Raw genomic sequence first — 16239 nt, forward strand, 5'->3', positions numbered from 1 at the left:
ACCGGCATCTTAAATAAAAGCAGATTAATTATGTATTCATGAAGCTCCAAGTGTGCTTCATACACATCCAACAAATTGTGTGTAATCTAACAAGTGAAGTACAGTAATAACATTGGATCATCTCCATAAGCGCACACGTTGCCTTGTACGTCTCATTAGGCAACGTGTAGTGGCTTTGATTGATGGATCTGCTAACAGCGTTCATAAAACGACCTCTCCCGGTTTCTCATATTATACGTATGGTCGAGGCACTTACTCTAATTGAGACAGTTCACAAATCTGCCGTGTTGTCTCTGGGCCCCATAGTCATCATTTAAAGACACGGGATGTTTGGATGATATTTATTACAATACACAATAGGCAAATGAAACAGTCTTGGAATTCGAAAATGGCCTAAGGTGGTGTAAAGAAGAACATCAAGAGGTTCTTTTTGGATGCGGCAAGTGCTCGCAAGGCTCCAAAGTGCTTGGCACAACCATGGACAGAGACCCACTGCATGGTTAGATCAAGCACAATGGTGCCCTGGGCAGGCAAATGATTCAAAGGGAGGAAGAAAAACAGCCCATCATCTCAACAGGAGCTCACGGAGAGAGAAACAAGAGTAAATATTGGCAACAGCTTGAGTTAGGTTTGAAGATAAAAGAAAAGTAAAATATGATGACATCTTCAAGGTGACGTTCAAGTGTGAATGGAGAAGACAAACTCTGTCCGAAAAATAGACCAATGGAATTGAGAAGAAAAAAAAACCACTTCGTAGTTACAGATATATTGATGTTTTAATGTAAGTTCCGAAAGGTTACCTTGGTTCCATTTTGAGTCACACACAAGAAAGTGAAGAAAGACAATCATTACTAAAACATTGTTTTTGCTTTTTTTGGGTGACTGCTATTGTTTTCAGTACATGCATACCAATATTCCAATTGTATACTTGATTTTAATGATCTACAATCAAGTGAGAATTTCATTCATTCTATTTCTCATTGATGCACCAAAAACACGTTCAGGGGTCAAAAAGTGACCAGGTGTATCTGTTGGGCACAAAAATTGCAATAAACTTAAAATTATTTAAAAACAAATCCAAATATAATGAAACTGAGAAAATAACAATCATAGCTATTTTTTTTCCAATACAAAATATTTCATCAAGTCAACTTAGCCACCACAATGGTCACTGTGCCCCCCCCCCCCTGTATGCATCACCAATGGTTAAAAAAGAGATTGAAACGTTTTTTAAAACTAGTAATTTTGACTGACAACTTCTTGTGAGGATGGCAAAAAAATATAAATGTTGTTAGGTTCTGAATCATTTCGGGCTGCAGAATATTTTTTAAAAAGGGAAAAAGCTTGGACTTCGGTTGCAGCTCACTGCGGTTAAAAAAAAAAAAAGCGGGGCTCCACCCTTCTTGCGGACAAACTGCGTCAAACCCCACCCACGCCCCATCCGTCGCCTCTTGGCGGTCATGGCGACTTTGCCGGAAAAAAAAAAAATCGTGGAAAAATCGGATATTTTTTTTGCCCCTTAAATTGGTTCCCAAGCCCGTCAATTGACTTCCACGTTAGACAAGCGAGGTCGCGAAGATGTCGGCGTCAGACATTTTCCTTTGCTAACTTTGTTAAACGACAATCTTGTTACCTTCCATTGAGTGTTTCTCTTCTCCTGCAGGGACCTTTTGGCGAAACGATCCGAAACCTTGTGATGGTGGTGACCCAATGATAAAAATGGAAGGACTTTGGCGATGATATGGAGGGATGGATGATGTTTTCATGGATGATTGTGAGACTGAACTATGAATCCTTACCAAGTGGCTTTCCAGGTCCTGTAAAAATGAGGGATTCATTACAAAACAAAACAACAACAAAAAAAAGAACGACTTTTTACACCCATCGTGTGTGTGTGGGGGGGGGGGGCCCACCTTTTTCCATTGGGAGGACGCTCGTGAAGGTGACCACCGCCGCCGCCGTGCTGCTGGCAATTGTTGAGAAGATGTTTCCAGGTTGCTTGACTGGAGCCAGACTGTCCCGACTGCGTCCTCAGCACCCTTCAAGTCACCATCGCTTTCGCGCCCCTCCTTCCAAGCTAAAGGAGGGGTCAGCGATGTTCTCCTCTCGGGATAGGTGCGCTGCCAAGGGGTGCTGCTACACTCTACCATTGGACATGAGATGATGATGATGATGATTGGGGGGGGGGCTGTTTTTTTTTTTGTTTTTTTTTTTTGAGGAGGGTTCCAATTCCGCATTTCATAAATATTAATGCAGAGGCCTCCCTCCGCGCCAGCCCTCCCTAAATGGTTAGTTTCTTTAATTTTGTTAGTGAGGGTGGGGGGGGGGGGTGGGGGTGGTAGGAGTGCTTTATTCACTAAATGGCTTTTATTAGTGGCTGGTCTTCAACTCTTTCATTAGCTAAAGTGCTGCTATAATTTACAGGGGAGGGGGAGAGAAACGGCGGGCTGGCGGAGCGGGTGAGGCGGGGGGGGGGGTGTATTGGAGGCCGCGCCTGATCGGCGAGGATGCCGGCCGGCCGGCCGACTGGAAAGTCCTTCAAATGCTTGGATTCATACTTGCTAAAGAAAACAGGAGCCATTATTGAACCGAATTGGGCCAACATCTATAAGCACGTTTCGAAAGGCCGCAGCACGGTGGGCAACTGGTGAGCATGTTCGGCTCACGGTTGAGGAGTCGTGGGTTCAAATCTGGCCTCCAGCCATGCATTCACGTGAGTGTGAATGGTTGTTTGTCAATGTGTGCCCTGTGAAAGGCCGGCAAGCAGTTCAGGGTGTACTTTTTGTACAAGGGGGGGGGGCTGGGATAGGCTCCAACACACCCTAGTGAGGAGCAGAGCTGTCATAGTTTGGGATTTTTCATCATAGTTTTGAAATGCTCTGTTCTTGGTGAGTTTGTAGGAGTGTTTTTTTTTTTTCTCAGACAGGCTTGCTGCTGAGGCCATCATTTCAATCGGGTGTGTTGGGAGTTGGGACACATCGAAAGCACGCAGGACAGCGGCCCTCGAGGACCGATTTAGACAATTGACGTATCTCTGAACAGAAGCGTGCATTTTTCACATTCTCGTGTCTTCAGTAAGTGTACTGCATGCTCTACTGGGTTGAGATCTGGTCAAAACGATTTGTTTTTTCAAACTAGTTGCTGCCTAAAATGGCTTCTATTTGGGGAAACTTTTTCAATGATAGCTGCGAGTCTTTGCTGATATTTCAAATCCAATGTGGTGATAGAAAAGTAGTACGATTCATTTTAGACCGAACTGTATCACAATTTAAAGTACTGTACACGACTTCAGGCGCCGTCTGACGGCTCCGGCGTAGTCCGAAGAGATCTCCGTGTTTCTTAACACTGTAGGATATTAGCCTTCTAATCGTCGATACGCTGGCACAGTCCATTGTGAAGCAAGAAATGGCCACTCCTCTTCTTGCACCACATCGCCACGATGCAAAGCACGCCCCGACTCTGATGAAACGCTTTTCCACGCATGTGCGTGCGCCCAATGGCGTCTTGTTAGTTGTGAACATCTGCTGCATGATGTCCCCAAACTGCGTCGGGAGTGAATGAACTGATTAACCTGAGTGGCTGTCCAGACCGGCGAGGGAGAGAAAGGGGGTGTGTAGCGATGGAGGGGCCACCGGGCTGAATAAGTGCCTTCATCAATGTCCCGTAAATCACCGAGCTGGACAGGCCTTTAAAATGAGAATCCTACCCGCACCCCCACCCACCCGTTTTCCCTGAGCCAAACTCGAGTGGTTGTGATGATGCGGCGAGGCCTTTGCATTACAAGCAAACGCTCATATATAATCGACTGCGATAGCGCATTGGGTTCGCTGATGCAACATTTTTCCATTTCCAAAAGGAGAGCTGAATAAAAGAGTAGCGGACTTGGAGTCCAAAGACACATGCCACCTTTTATGAATGGCCGCCAAATAAACTTCAGCTAGTAAGCCTTTGCTGACATCAGACGCATATCTTTTTAAGTTGGGAAAAGGGTATGAAGGTATTTCCAAGACATGAAAGAGCTGGATGACCTCTTCCCCCCTCTTGCCCAAAAGACAAGAAAACTGGTCGGGGGTGGCGGGGGGGCAACAAGCTGACAGTAAGGCATTGCAGGAGTTTCTGGCAATTACTGGATGTTTACTGACAGCAATCTCCTATTTACTTCATGTGTCTCTGCTTTAGGGTAAAGTGGCAAGAGGCTAGCCCTATCACATAAAAATAAAAAATTGGGGCCATAATTCCAAAAGAACACCTACAGTGAAGCCTCATACTTTGGGGCTGCTTTTCTTCAGCTGGAACTTAGGGGGCAGGAATTAAGAATAGTTAAGAGTCACTATTAGCAAAAAAATCTTAGCAAAACATGTCAGGGAAAGCCTACTAGAACACCAGAACTTTATTTGGGGTTAAACCAAGGCACTTTTGGGCGGAGGTTGTGTGCTGACTTCTATTTAACCCGAGTTTAATGTTAATTGGTTCATTCTGACCACAGGCACATCCGCAGTTATGAGGTGCACACGATGTCAGTTATATTTACTTACCGTCTCAATTTTTGTTACAATTACATTGGGCAGGATATTGGTCACAATAAATGGTAAAATATTTCATTCTAAAATTCTGGAAATTGGAAAGACGTGTATAGACTTTTTATTATCAATGGGTGGGTAGCTGGGTAGGTAGGTAGGGTTTGAAAAATAGGCGTGCTAGGTAGATGTGGTTGAAGAAATAAGAGTCAATTTCTTTCGAAGTTGTGACTTTTTTTTTTAATTGTTTGATATTTTGTTTCCATTTCAATGCAAGCATGAACCAATATTCAATATGAACTAATCATGGTGTTTAAGTGTCTCCATGTGACATGTACATCCATGTCATCCATTTTAAAATAAGACAATAGTGACACGCATATGACACAGAAGCTGGATTGTGTCTGCCTTTGTGATACTGGAGCCATGCACTTGATGCCACACAGATTTTTTTCCATTATATATATATATATATTCTCTTCTTCCCTGTATTACTTCTTCACCAACTGGATAACATCCTCGTCTTCCATCACGTGGTCCTTGCCCACCTTTTGAGGGTTGTGTTTGACAGACGATCCCCACACGAGCGCGCTGGAAAGAAGTTGATCGCAACAAATGAATCACGTGGGAGGGATACAAGAAGTAAACGACAGCAAACGACAGCCCTCAGTGGCACAAAAGACTCTCTTCTAATGTGCTGCGACACCGCTTGGCCTCCGCCGCCTCCCCGGAGGGTCGCTAATGCTCGGCAGCACTCATGTATTGACTGATGGACGACCCCGGCGCTCCCATTTGGAGACGGACCCCCGATCCAAAACGCTCGCAGTTAATATGTCTCTGCAGTATCTGCGCATAAAGTGGCCGGCGGCTCTAACTGGTTAAATGAACTCTTTTAGAGGACGGTGATTCCTGGTTAGTGGTTACTAGATCATGCCTATATTTCACATAGAGCTTTGATACCTTTTTTTTTTTTATAAATAGGATGAAAAGAGACAATTAGACTAAATCTTGCTAACGATGCACGAAAATCCTAATTTCACCAAAACCTCAAACAGCACTGATAAAAAGACAATGGAGTGCTCCAAAACTCACTATTTTAATTCCTTGATGAGGTTCTTGTGAATCTTCAAGCAGAAGTCCTCCACAGCAGTGTGTTGGTCGGGCAGGACGACGGGAGACGTGTAATCGGGGAGCTGGCCTTTGGGTTTGGTGTAGCTGCGCCAAGTCAACACATCATCACATCTCAGGTCAGGCAAGATGAAACGATGTGAAAAAAAAATTACATCTATACACGATCCGCAGTCTTCTGGCGCAGACTTACATCCGCACGAGCTTGAGGTAGTCCCACATTTTCTCCAGCAGGTCATCGAAATTCCAGCGGTGGTGGGCCGAAATGGGCACGCAGTGCGGCACCTTGTAGATGACGTCGAGCTCCTCGATGGAGATCTGGTCAATTTTGTTCAGCACGTAAATGCAAGGGATGTAGACGCTGTTGGGAGCGCAGACAACCGTCACTCTGGGCCGAGCATACTGATGACTGATCAGAATTGTGTCCAAAAAAACTAAACACACATTTTTGCCTGGCCTTTTGGTCTTGTGATTGGATCTAAAAAAACATTTCAACCACAAAGATGTTCACAATTTGTAAAAAAATAAAATAAAATCAAAATAATAATAAAATTCTTAACCCACACATGATAACTATACATATAATTGCAGAATGGCCTATGGTGGACCGTGTGTTCTCCACCCTCTTATAAAAGATTAGACCTGAATCCCTTTAGGACAATGTCCAACGCGCACGGCCACCGTCAATGAAGCGAGACATCTGCCGAGTGGCCACGCCCCACAAGGGAACGGCAAAAGAAAGCCGGCGGCGGCAAGCCGTCCGTCTCACCGATTTCCCTCCACCACGTCGATGAGGTCATCCGCCGTGGCATCGCTGCGGAGGGTGATGTCGGCATTGTGGATCTTGTACTCGGACAGGATGGTCTTCACCGTGTCGCCGTCGAGCTCGCTTTGCGCACACTGGAGAGCAGAGCACGCACACACACGCACACACTGTACCGTGCTGCATAGAAGAAAATGCTATTCATCATCACTCTCTGAAAATTATGGCCCATAATACCTCTTTTTTTTCTTTCTTTCAAAAATCACAAAAACCTGAACGAAATTCTAACTAGATTATGTTAATGATTTCAGTTCATGTAGATATGAACAGAGAAGAATGATTTAGGGCATTGTTCTAAGAAGCTGTCGACATGCAAGATCAATTTAAATGTCCACTCGAGAGCGAGATTGATAAATACACCGAAGTGGACACTTACAGTGGCGGTAAAGTTGATGCCGCCTTTGTCCTTCTTCTTGAAGCCGATGTTGGGCGGCTGCTTGTTCAATCGGATGCCAAAGCCCTCCAGCTCGTGTTCTATTAGCCTCTTGTGCAAGAGAGGCTTCAGCACGTCGAGCACGATCAGGATGAGGTTGCAAGTTCGAGCCACTGGTGCAGAGAGTGGGGGAAACAGTGATGCAGGAAAGCGTACGCATCAAGCTTAACTTGTACCGCTGATGGTGTTTGAACTATCAACCGGAAAGAAAAAAAAAGATGCCAGACTGCAGCAGTTGCAACGAATGGCCATCTTGTCTCGTGTGGTCTTACGGATTGTCACGTGAGTAGACTACTAGAACGGCATCTGAACTCATCTAGGAGCTGCAAGCGAACGATAGTTAACACAAACCACCCGGGCGGCTATACCTGCAAGCAAACTAAAAACTAAAACAATTCATATTAATAAAATACACTGCCATAATGTCTCATCATTTATCTGACACGCTGTGCGAACAAGTTGGTGTTTTGGTGTTACCTGCAATAACTTGTCTGCCTCTGCCTTTGCCATCTTTGGCCCCTTCAATGATTCCAGGGAGATCCAGAAGCTTTCAGGTAACAGAGCGACAAACTCAAAATAAAATCACCCATTGAAAACTGTCCACAGCTGCTCAACAGTTTTATTTGTCTTTTCATGTACCTGGATTTTGGCCCCTTTGTAGCGAATGACTCCCGGTACCGTCGTGAGAGTGGTGAACTCGTAGGCGGCGACCTCAGAGTAGACCCCCGCCAGGTTGCTCAGCAATGTCGACTTCCCCACTGAGGGAAAACCCACAAAGCCAACGCGGGCGTCGCCAGTTTTGGCGACGTCAAAACCTGAAAATAGAGACATAACATCAGAAAGTGAGAGTGACCACGTGGATATTCTAAATGTTGTCAACTATGTTGAATTGGATCCATTTAATGTTTTTTTTTTTTAAAATCCTGTCCCTACTTCAGTCATATGTGATTAAACGCCATATCAATTCCATACTCGTTACCTTCTCCCGTGCCGCCACCGCTGCCTCCCTTTGGCGTGATGAGCTCCCGCCTTAGTTTGGCCAGACGTGCTTTGAGCAGGCCCAAGTGGTGAGCGGTGGCCTTGTTCCGCTGCGTCCTGGCCATCTACAACAAAGCATAGCAAGAATAGAAGCGCCAGCCGCCGTGAGGTCTCTAATGCCTGACAACAGTGGAACAAGCATAAGATTAGCATTAATATAAATTTCCAGAAAAGACTTAAATTGCTGGTCTTAAATTGTCGTCTTTGAATAAACAATATCTTAGAATCACACATTATTTTACATGGTGTTATTTTTTTTATTGTATTGTTATTTATGTCATTATGTCTATTTGCGTTGAATTGTATGCTAATGTTCTACTGGTCTGGCCCACATTGAAGGGGAAAGCTTACAGTTTGAGATTTACATTTTGGAACACCAGTCTTGGATTTTTTCTTTTTCTGACGAGATTAGTTAGATCGCAATGCGGGACGCCATGCTGTTTTCCATTTGATTGGTTTCTATTTGCAGCCTCGATGTGTTTGTCCTACATTACTATAATACTGATTTCATGATTTTACTACTGCGTTGTATATAATTATTTGGGGGGCACCTTGGTGTCAGTAAACTACGATGAAGTGAAGGCAGGAGCTTCGTCTAGATAGGCCGTACCCCGTCAAATCGGAACATAATTGCTTTGCCACCATCTCGTGGCATTGACAGGAAATGTTGAAACTTGGTGGAGGAAGGGCAATTACTGGTAAGATATTTGCTATCCGCAGTATGACTCGGTTCGTAACCGCCGTAGAACTCATTGCCAATGTACGAACAACTTGAGTTGAGTAGAAGGTATGTTTGTTAAAAGCTCTATTTGTTGTTATTTGGAGTATTCAACCAAAGTAGCAGATCCCGCTAACGGTGCAGCATTGAGCAAACAATTGACAGGTAGAATACATTAAAATGAAAGATAACGCTAAAACTTAACGATTAACGTTAACAGGCAGAGGGAAAAGACAAAAGGCTGTCGTTAAAGAGCGACGTCATGAAACATACGGAACATCTGTGTGAGCGCGGCTAAATTCTGCTAGCATTCCAAGCTAGCCGTTAGCTACAACGGGACTCTGTTGATTCCGCGAGTGCCACGTTTCCTTCCACGATTACCTCATTTTCAATCTCTGCTATTTTGGCGAGTATGCTCATGATGACCGACGTTTGTGTCACAGTCCCGTGTTCACGATAAACGTCGGAGAAATGACAAGCGAACGCGACTACACTTTAAAAAGGTGTGCGACTAGCGCTTTGCTACCACGCCGGTGTCAGCGTGCACTTCCTGGCGCAAAATCTCGCGAGAATTACAGAGACTGTCCGTTTTCAGACCTGCGTTTTGACTCGCAGGATGACCATATATTTCGTTTTAATGTGATACTACAACCAATAAGTCAAATCACGATACATATTTAGTCTAAGGGCCGGAAAAAAAAATATTATTAAAGAAAAAAATTGAAACGGGCGCCAACGGTGGTCGACTGATTAGCATCACAGTGAAGAGGTCCAGGGTTTTATTCCTGTCCAAGCATTCAGAATCGACCGCCATTCACACTGGCACTGAAAGGGAACTGAATCCACGCTGCCAGCAAAGAAGCCAAGCAAGAGTACCACTACACTATTATTGACTCTATTGAATGAGTGCATACAAAAATACACCTATTTCTGTAATATACATTCAGATTTGTCTTATAAGTCATATATTTCCTCTCCCGACAGCTGTCATGGCATTAGCAGATGTGATAATAATGTGTTGCGTTGTGTGAATTGAAATCAAACGCAAACCAAAATTGGTTATCAGCCACGTTTATCATTTCTGCTCTTGAATACACCTCAGCGAAACCATTTCCTGTAAAAATAAATGCAATTTGAATGACGATGTCATTGGAAAAACAAAAACAGGTCCATAATTACATTCTGTAAAGAACCTCGCAGATTTCACATTTCATACTCAATAAATATGTATGTACTCCATTCTGATGAGTCTAACACCACATGCTTGGTATGCTGAATCTGTTTGTGCCCAGATCCCTGTTGCTGTTCATTACACTGTAGTAGCTGTGCTTGTCCTCATCAAAATATACAAAAATAGTACTTTTCTATAAGGTAGATACGGTATTCAGCAAGTTACTTCTGCATCACCTGTCGTCTAGCTGAGCGTGAGGAGCACACGAAGGAAGAAGGAGGAGGACGTGGAAGTGAAACACAGCAAGACAAGACAAGATTCATTATTACCGAGTTTGTGACATCTGTACTGTATAGATATGTAACTTTAGCTCGTGTAACAAAAACGGGGCGGGGTAGGGGGCTTCAGGGGGACTTTGTTTCCATTCATCCACCCTTGCCATCACTCAAAATCTTCTTTCATTAGAATCACCAAACATCAGTCATGAATGAAGTGCATTGATTAATAAAATTTTGTGCAGTCAGAGACAAATGCATTCACTTTGGCGGGAGGATTTTGACGAACGACTGCTGTACATGTGCACTAATAACAGGACCACGTTTGTGAATTTCTTCCTCTCTTTCGATCAAAGTCTGCAAAGGCCCAGTTGTCAGTTGTCACTAATGTTACGCTTCACGTCACAATCAGGATGTGATTTGCCATGCATACATTTTTCCACCCTGACCGTTGTCTGATCAGATAAGGGGGGGGGGGGGGGAATCACCCTTAACACAACACACACGACAGGATAGTCCTGTCATTTATCTGTGAATCGGGCCATTACGGACTTTGATCACACCGGTGGAGAAATGCGTCAATTTGCTCCGATTGTCCATATGCGTGTACCTCACTTTGCGTATTAAAAATCAGTATGTGAAAACTCACTTTAATTTGCACACTTCTACCTTCTTCCCAAAACTCATTTTTGTGCATCCAGATCAGTACTTTTTACCCCAAAAGTTATCTCAATGAATAGCAACCGCTTCGCTTTTACTCGGTGGTTCAGTGATATTTGATCAAATATTTACGTGGGAACATGCTCATATTCATGGATAGATATCAAGAAAGTGCAAGATAAATGCACCAAAACCATCAGTGGGAATCGGCGTGAAATAATTTGATCATACAAAGGAAGGAAGGAAATGAAATACGGTTCATCCATCTGCAACACGGCTCGGGGTCGCGTTGGGCGTCAGCCACCGTGGCGCTCTTTTGCTTATTTGCTTGTCATCACTTGGAACGCGCTCCCCTCGGTTTCCATTCTGTATTTCTGGAAACGTCGTCAGAGAATCTTATTATTGCGTGGATTGTGTTATTGCGTGCCGCACCCCATCCGAACATGATCACAATAAAACGCCCCAGTGTGGTTAATTATGCTCCTGGTGTAATTGGGGCTGCGTGTGAAGTCATATTAATTCCACCATTTTCTGTGCCTATGCTGTATTGTCGATTGTATAAAGTTCGGTGAATATCCATGTACTGCTATATGCACCAAATACACTCGATTCACTGAAGGAATCATGAAGGAAACCACACAGCCCAAATTACAGCATTGGATGTTCTTAAGATCTCCATCGTGTTGAGAGACTAACAAGTTGATCGACTACGCGCCCGGTTGCAGATGAATACACCACTAACAAATTGTGAAAGGTCATTTTTCAAGACCGAAATGAATCAAAAAAACTCAAGTCTCAGGTCTTCGCTGTCACAGGAGTGACTGGCCAACCTGGCTTTACGCGCCGCGGAAAAATAATTTATTACTGGTGAGGGAAGACGTGTCAGAAGTAGTTCAGAGTTGCGAGAAAAGAAACAAGATATTTGGTTAAAATTGGACAACGTACCTGTATATTTCATCTCTTTTGACATATGTCGTTCTCAGTACAGTGAACCCCCACAAATACTTGCTTTGGCCTGAGTATTACAAAACAAAAAAACAGCAAATAGGTGAGTTTTTCGGCAGATAACGGAAGATACATTGCCTCAAACCAACCGTGAATACCGGTAGGTTCATTAGAGAGTGCCGATCTGCGAATTTGCAGGAGTTCTCTGTACTCGGCCTTATATTTAAGACTTAAGACTTTGGTGGGCAGATACAATCGAGGAGTTGGCTCTGGGTATGACTCCACTTCTGCACGCCTCCGTTCTACAGGCCCACTGATGTCGATGCCGTACGTAAAAGATGACGCTTGCTTGGATTTGCCTCCCGCTGTAACTTCGGTGACAGTCCGGCTCAAACTTTCCCGCCCAATATCATTTTCCAGCGAGAAGCACTATTTTAGTGCAGTAGTTTCCCACTTGATGACAGGCCTCGACTGAGGGAAGCGCCATGCCAACACTGAGGTAATAGAAAGCAAAACATTAAAAAAAAAGAAAAAAACTGCATGTATCCACTACGATTGGATTCTGTCATCAGAATTGGGATAATACTTATTGAAGCCATAAGGCTTTAAGATTAATGCAACTTGGCCATATGATGGCAAAAGTCTTGAATGGAGGCTTTCCCTTGGGACCCTAGCTGCTCTCGGAGGAGGTGGGCGGCGCCGCGGAGGCCGAGCGCCGCCGCGCCGCCAACTGCGAGCGTTCGGGGCTGTGTTTGTCGTAAGGCTGCAGCTGCACCTCCAGGAAGTCCCTGTGCTGCTGGCTGATCACCTGGCTGATGAGCGCGGGCAGAGCCTGCAGGTTGCTCAGCAGAGTCTCGAGCTTGGTCTCCAGCAAGGCGATCCTCTTCTCCATGTCCTCTCCCCGCTCGTTCAAGTCCGACACCATGTCATACATGATGTTCTGAGTCTGGGACAAGGCAGAGGAAAACACAGCATGAGCCTCACGCGCTGCTTTTCCCGTTCCTCACTCGCTTTGCGCTTTATGAACGAGACTTCAAGGCAGCTGGCGGAACACGGATTTCAGAAAAGGAAGGGAAATAAGAATATGCATTGAAAAAACAAACAAGCAAAGAATGAGCACTTCACTGCTGACAAGAGAAAGCACTTCGCGGGAGGAGGACAAAGAATGGTAGCAAGGAGCCGGAAAGAAAGACCGACTTTTTTTTTTCTTCTAATGCAGAATACAGGATCTGTCTTAGCTCAACAAAGGTTGGGAAACACTCCTCTGGAGACACAAGTGAATGAGTTCTTTTGAAAATAAAAAATAGGGGCGGAAAAGTCCTATATAAAGCGAAGCTCATAAAGTGAGGCGATGCATATGGTACCGCGAGGGGCCGCTTGCATCTACACTGCCCTCTTGCGGCGACGCACACTTACTACAAAGGGGCCAGCAACCAGCTGCTGTGTGCAATAAAAGCCATCTTGCAGCTTTTTATTTTTATATAGCGTGATCCATCGCCAAATATTACTTTTCATGACACGCTGGCCCTGATCCAGTTTGACTGCAGCGTTCTTTTGAATGTCAAACACTCTCCCCTCTTTTGCTATCTACGCGCGTGCGCGCGTATATACGTGTGAATCATCTGAACACAGAAAGTCTTTCTCCCAAGTTACTGGCTCTGCTGTGTCAGGTTGGCCCACCGCCCGGTTCTTGCCTTAAAGTTTCTGTTTAGCGCAACTGGAGAGAAACTTTTTTTTCTTCCTTCGTAGAACCCCCCCCCCCCCCCCCCCACCCCCACACACACACAAGGGGGCTGTATTGTCAAAACATATGGTGGAAGAAAAGACAAGAAGGTGAGTACAGACAACCGCGATCGTGAAACGCCTGTCTGTTCATTTGACACCTGTAGACTTTCATTGAGGCGTCACAACAACAATCACGCGCACACATAGGCAGAGAAGCCGAGTCTTCCCTCATGGGCAATGCGGCAGAGAACCGTTACAGTCCATGTGGCTTACCTTGGCAAGGTCCACTAGCGAGTTTGCTTGGTCATTCAGCTTGCGTTGCTCCATTTTAACACTTCTCAATCTGAACACAAGACCATCCACAGGCCAGTGAATGAACGCTGCCATTAGTAGTGGGGCGGGATTAGCTTTTGTGCACACACAAGGGCATACGCACGCAGCACGGTCCCGGGACATGCATAAGGATGTGTGTGTGTGTATGTGTGTGTGGAGAGGTACAGAGTGAGAGAGAGAGAGAGAGAATGCAGGGGTCACCGTGTTTGGTTGGCGCTGCATGCAAGTGGGAAGGAGCGCTACTGTATGGCTTGTCACTTCATGAATGCAAAATGAGAGCACAGCTATGCAGTGGACTCAAAATGGATCTGATATTTGACTTCATTTCAATATGCGTTCCCAAAACAAATCATACCAATGTTCGGAGAAAAAATAAGTAATTTTTGCTACGTGTTATATTGTAATTCTATGACTTCACCCAAACGCGTATTCCTAATGGCAGAACTTTAACTTTTAAGTCACCTGACCTGTATAATTTTGTTGTTCTACTTCTTCCTTTCATAACTTTGCTGTGAATCGGGAATTTCTCCATAGCGAGACTAATAAAGGTTTTCTTATCTTATCTTAATTCGCTGTTGTCCTTTCAGTGACCTTACACAACAAGCCGTTTCGTTTTGACCACGTGTGCTTTTGGGGGGGAAAAATGCTCCATAAATAAACCAAAAGATGAATTTAATGCACTCATGGGATCAGTCAGTTCTGTAAACAACTACAAGGGAACTAAATGAGCTGATGTTTATTCGCCTGTTCAAATTGGAGATTGACACACACGACCAGCAGAGGGCGCCAAAGGTGGCAATTAAAAAAAAAAAGCCCCGACACCAAAACACCCCATATGGAAGCGAAAGGTCTCACGATAAATCAAACGTGTAGCAGACAATATGTAACGTTGACATGCATCCTCTGTTACACAAATCGGACGGCAGCTGATTCGACTGACTCGTGGGATGACCAATAGCGTGAAAATTGTGTGTGTGTGTGGGGGGCGGGGGGGGGGGGGGGGTAAGCGTGCGGAGTCCTCCTCGCCTTGCCTTTTATTCCCGGTGCGTCCGGTCACTTCAGTCAATGCGCCGGTGCACCGGAACGGCCTCTCTAAATCTGCCTGCTATCCTTTGCGACATTGTGGCGGCAACGCCAAGCCGCGGCGTGTCAGTCCCGGTTAGTGCCGTGCTGTTATTTATTTATTTCAGCTTTTAGCGTAGCCCCTCTTCATTATTTTGTCTGGCGGATAAAAGGACGACGTGGACATTTGCGCCACAAGAGTCATATTTTTATCTTAACTGACAGTTTTACGGCGTGTGTCACTGGGCCGCGCAAATGATGGGTGGCTGGCTTTGGCCTGACCTTCCTCTGGGGTCAGGTTCCTCCTCACATATCTCGCGAGTAAAAGGCACACGGAGGCACTGCACTGACGTTGCTCTCGCCTTGACTCCCACATTAACCTTGGGAACAGGGAGGGACGGCGCCTCTAAAGGAATCGATACAATGAAACCTCCAAAGTCGAATGGCTATGAGATCGTACAATTAAGATTTTCAACACCATTTTGGACATGCGGAAACGTCGGCGTATCCGGTTTTTCATGCAAGCGAGACGAGCCGCTTTGATTGGTGGCGAGTCAAATCGGCTGTGTTCACGCCCACAGCGGCGCAAGCTACCTCTTGCTAAAATGACCAACACCAGGTGTAACACGCTTCGTTACAGGTTATCATTATTGGTGAATGAAAGAGTTAACGCACTATTCAAAGAGCCCCAAGGTTTCAAACTTAAAATTCCAGAGAGGCAAATGAATGACAGCTGCCGCGATCGTCGTTGCGAGTATGTCATCCGACAAAGAAATCGAGGAAATGTAGGCTGCAAATGTAGGAGCAGGCCAAACAATGGTTGCACACACCGAAAGATGACCCCTGAGCCCTGATCCGGCTGACAAAGCTGTTCAACGAAAACCCAGGAGATGTCGTGGAAAAGATGTGGCACTAGCTAGCCGTAGAGCTCGAGTCGTCATCCTTTGGTACATGAAAGCACAGTTGATTGGAGTTTAATCAGTGGCTTTCTGATTAAAGATCAAATTGTCATCACACCCATGCAGAAATGGAAAAGGCACCATCCCTCACCGATAATTGAAATTCACTGGACGAGCATCTGAAGAAAAAAAAAAAAAAAAGCAGTTTGACTGCAACACCAAATGTGCGATCGAAAAAAAAAAAGAAGCCCCAAAGCGTGGCATGAATTTCACTTATCGAATGAGGCGGTGTCATTGTTTTTGGTCATACTATCGGGTTCGAGGACAAGCTCTCGTTAAGCATGCACACAACAGGTCTGGATCCAAATGTGAGGCGAACACTTACTTTCGAGCTCTATTGCATTGAGTGTGGACGACAAACAGGAAAAAAAAAAAAGAGAAACATGAAGTAGACAAATGAATTATTGCAACATCATCAAGACATATATTCAGATGGCAAAAATAATCAGTTT

General features: G+C 44.9%; 2 protein-coding genes across 7 annotated transcripts in view; both read right to left on the minus strand.

The window, feature by feature from the left end:
* Positions 1 to 4730: 4730 nt before the first annotated feature.
* Positions 4731 to 9226, minus strand: drg1 (developmentally regulated GTP binding protein 1). The gene is made up of 9 exons (XM_086134929.1): positions 9039 to 9226; positions 7881 to 8004; positions 7541 to 7716; positions 7379 to 7448; positions 6845 to 7014; positions 6415 to 6545; positions 5839 to 6006; positions 5610 to 5732; positions 4731 to 5108 (listed from the first exon to the last, which is right to left on the minus strand). Exons 1-9 carry the CDS (start codon positions 9075 to 9077, stop codon positions 5009 to 5011), a joined length of 1101 nt encoding a protein of 366 aa, XP_085991055.1. The 5' UTR covers positions 9078 to 9226; the 3' UTR covers positions 4731 to 5008.
* Positions 9227 to 9712: 486 nt separating this feature from the next.
* Positions 9713 to 16239, minus strand: part of kcnn2 (potassium calcium-activated channel subfamily N member 2) — a 23159-nt gene continuing 16632 nt past the window's right edge. For 3 of the 6 annotated variants that reach the window (XM_086134927.1, XM_086134925.1, XM_086134928.1), the window contains 2 exons: positions 13707 to 13776; positions 9713 to 12654 (listed from right to left, as the gene is read on the minus strand). In XM_086134927.1, the coding sequence (XP_085991053.1) occupies positions 12379 to 12654; positions 13707 to 13776 (346 nt within the window). In that variant the 3' untranslated portion in view covers positions 9713 to 12378. The remainder of the gene's footprint in view (positions 12655 to 13706; positions 13777 to 16239) is intronic. The other 3 variants (XM_086134924.1, XR_015103494.1, XR_015103493.1) reach the window with 3 other exon arrangements.

This window comes from Hippocampus guttulatus, chromosome 17 (genome assembly GCF_054856545.1).
Source record: "Hippocampus guttulatus isolate MCC_2025c chromosome 17, RoL_Hgut_1.0, whole genome shotgun sequence".
In the NCBI taxonomy this organism is placed as follows: domain Eukaryota; kingdom Metazoa; phylum Chordata; class Actinopteri; order Syngnathiformes; family Syngnathidae; genus Hippocampus; species Hippocampus guttulatus.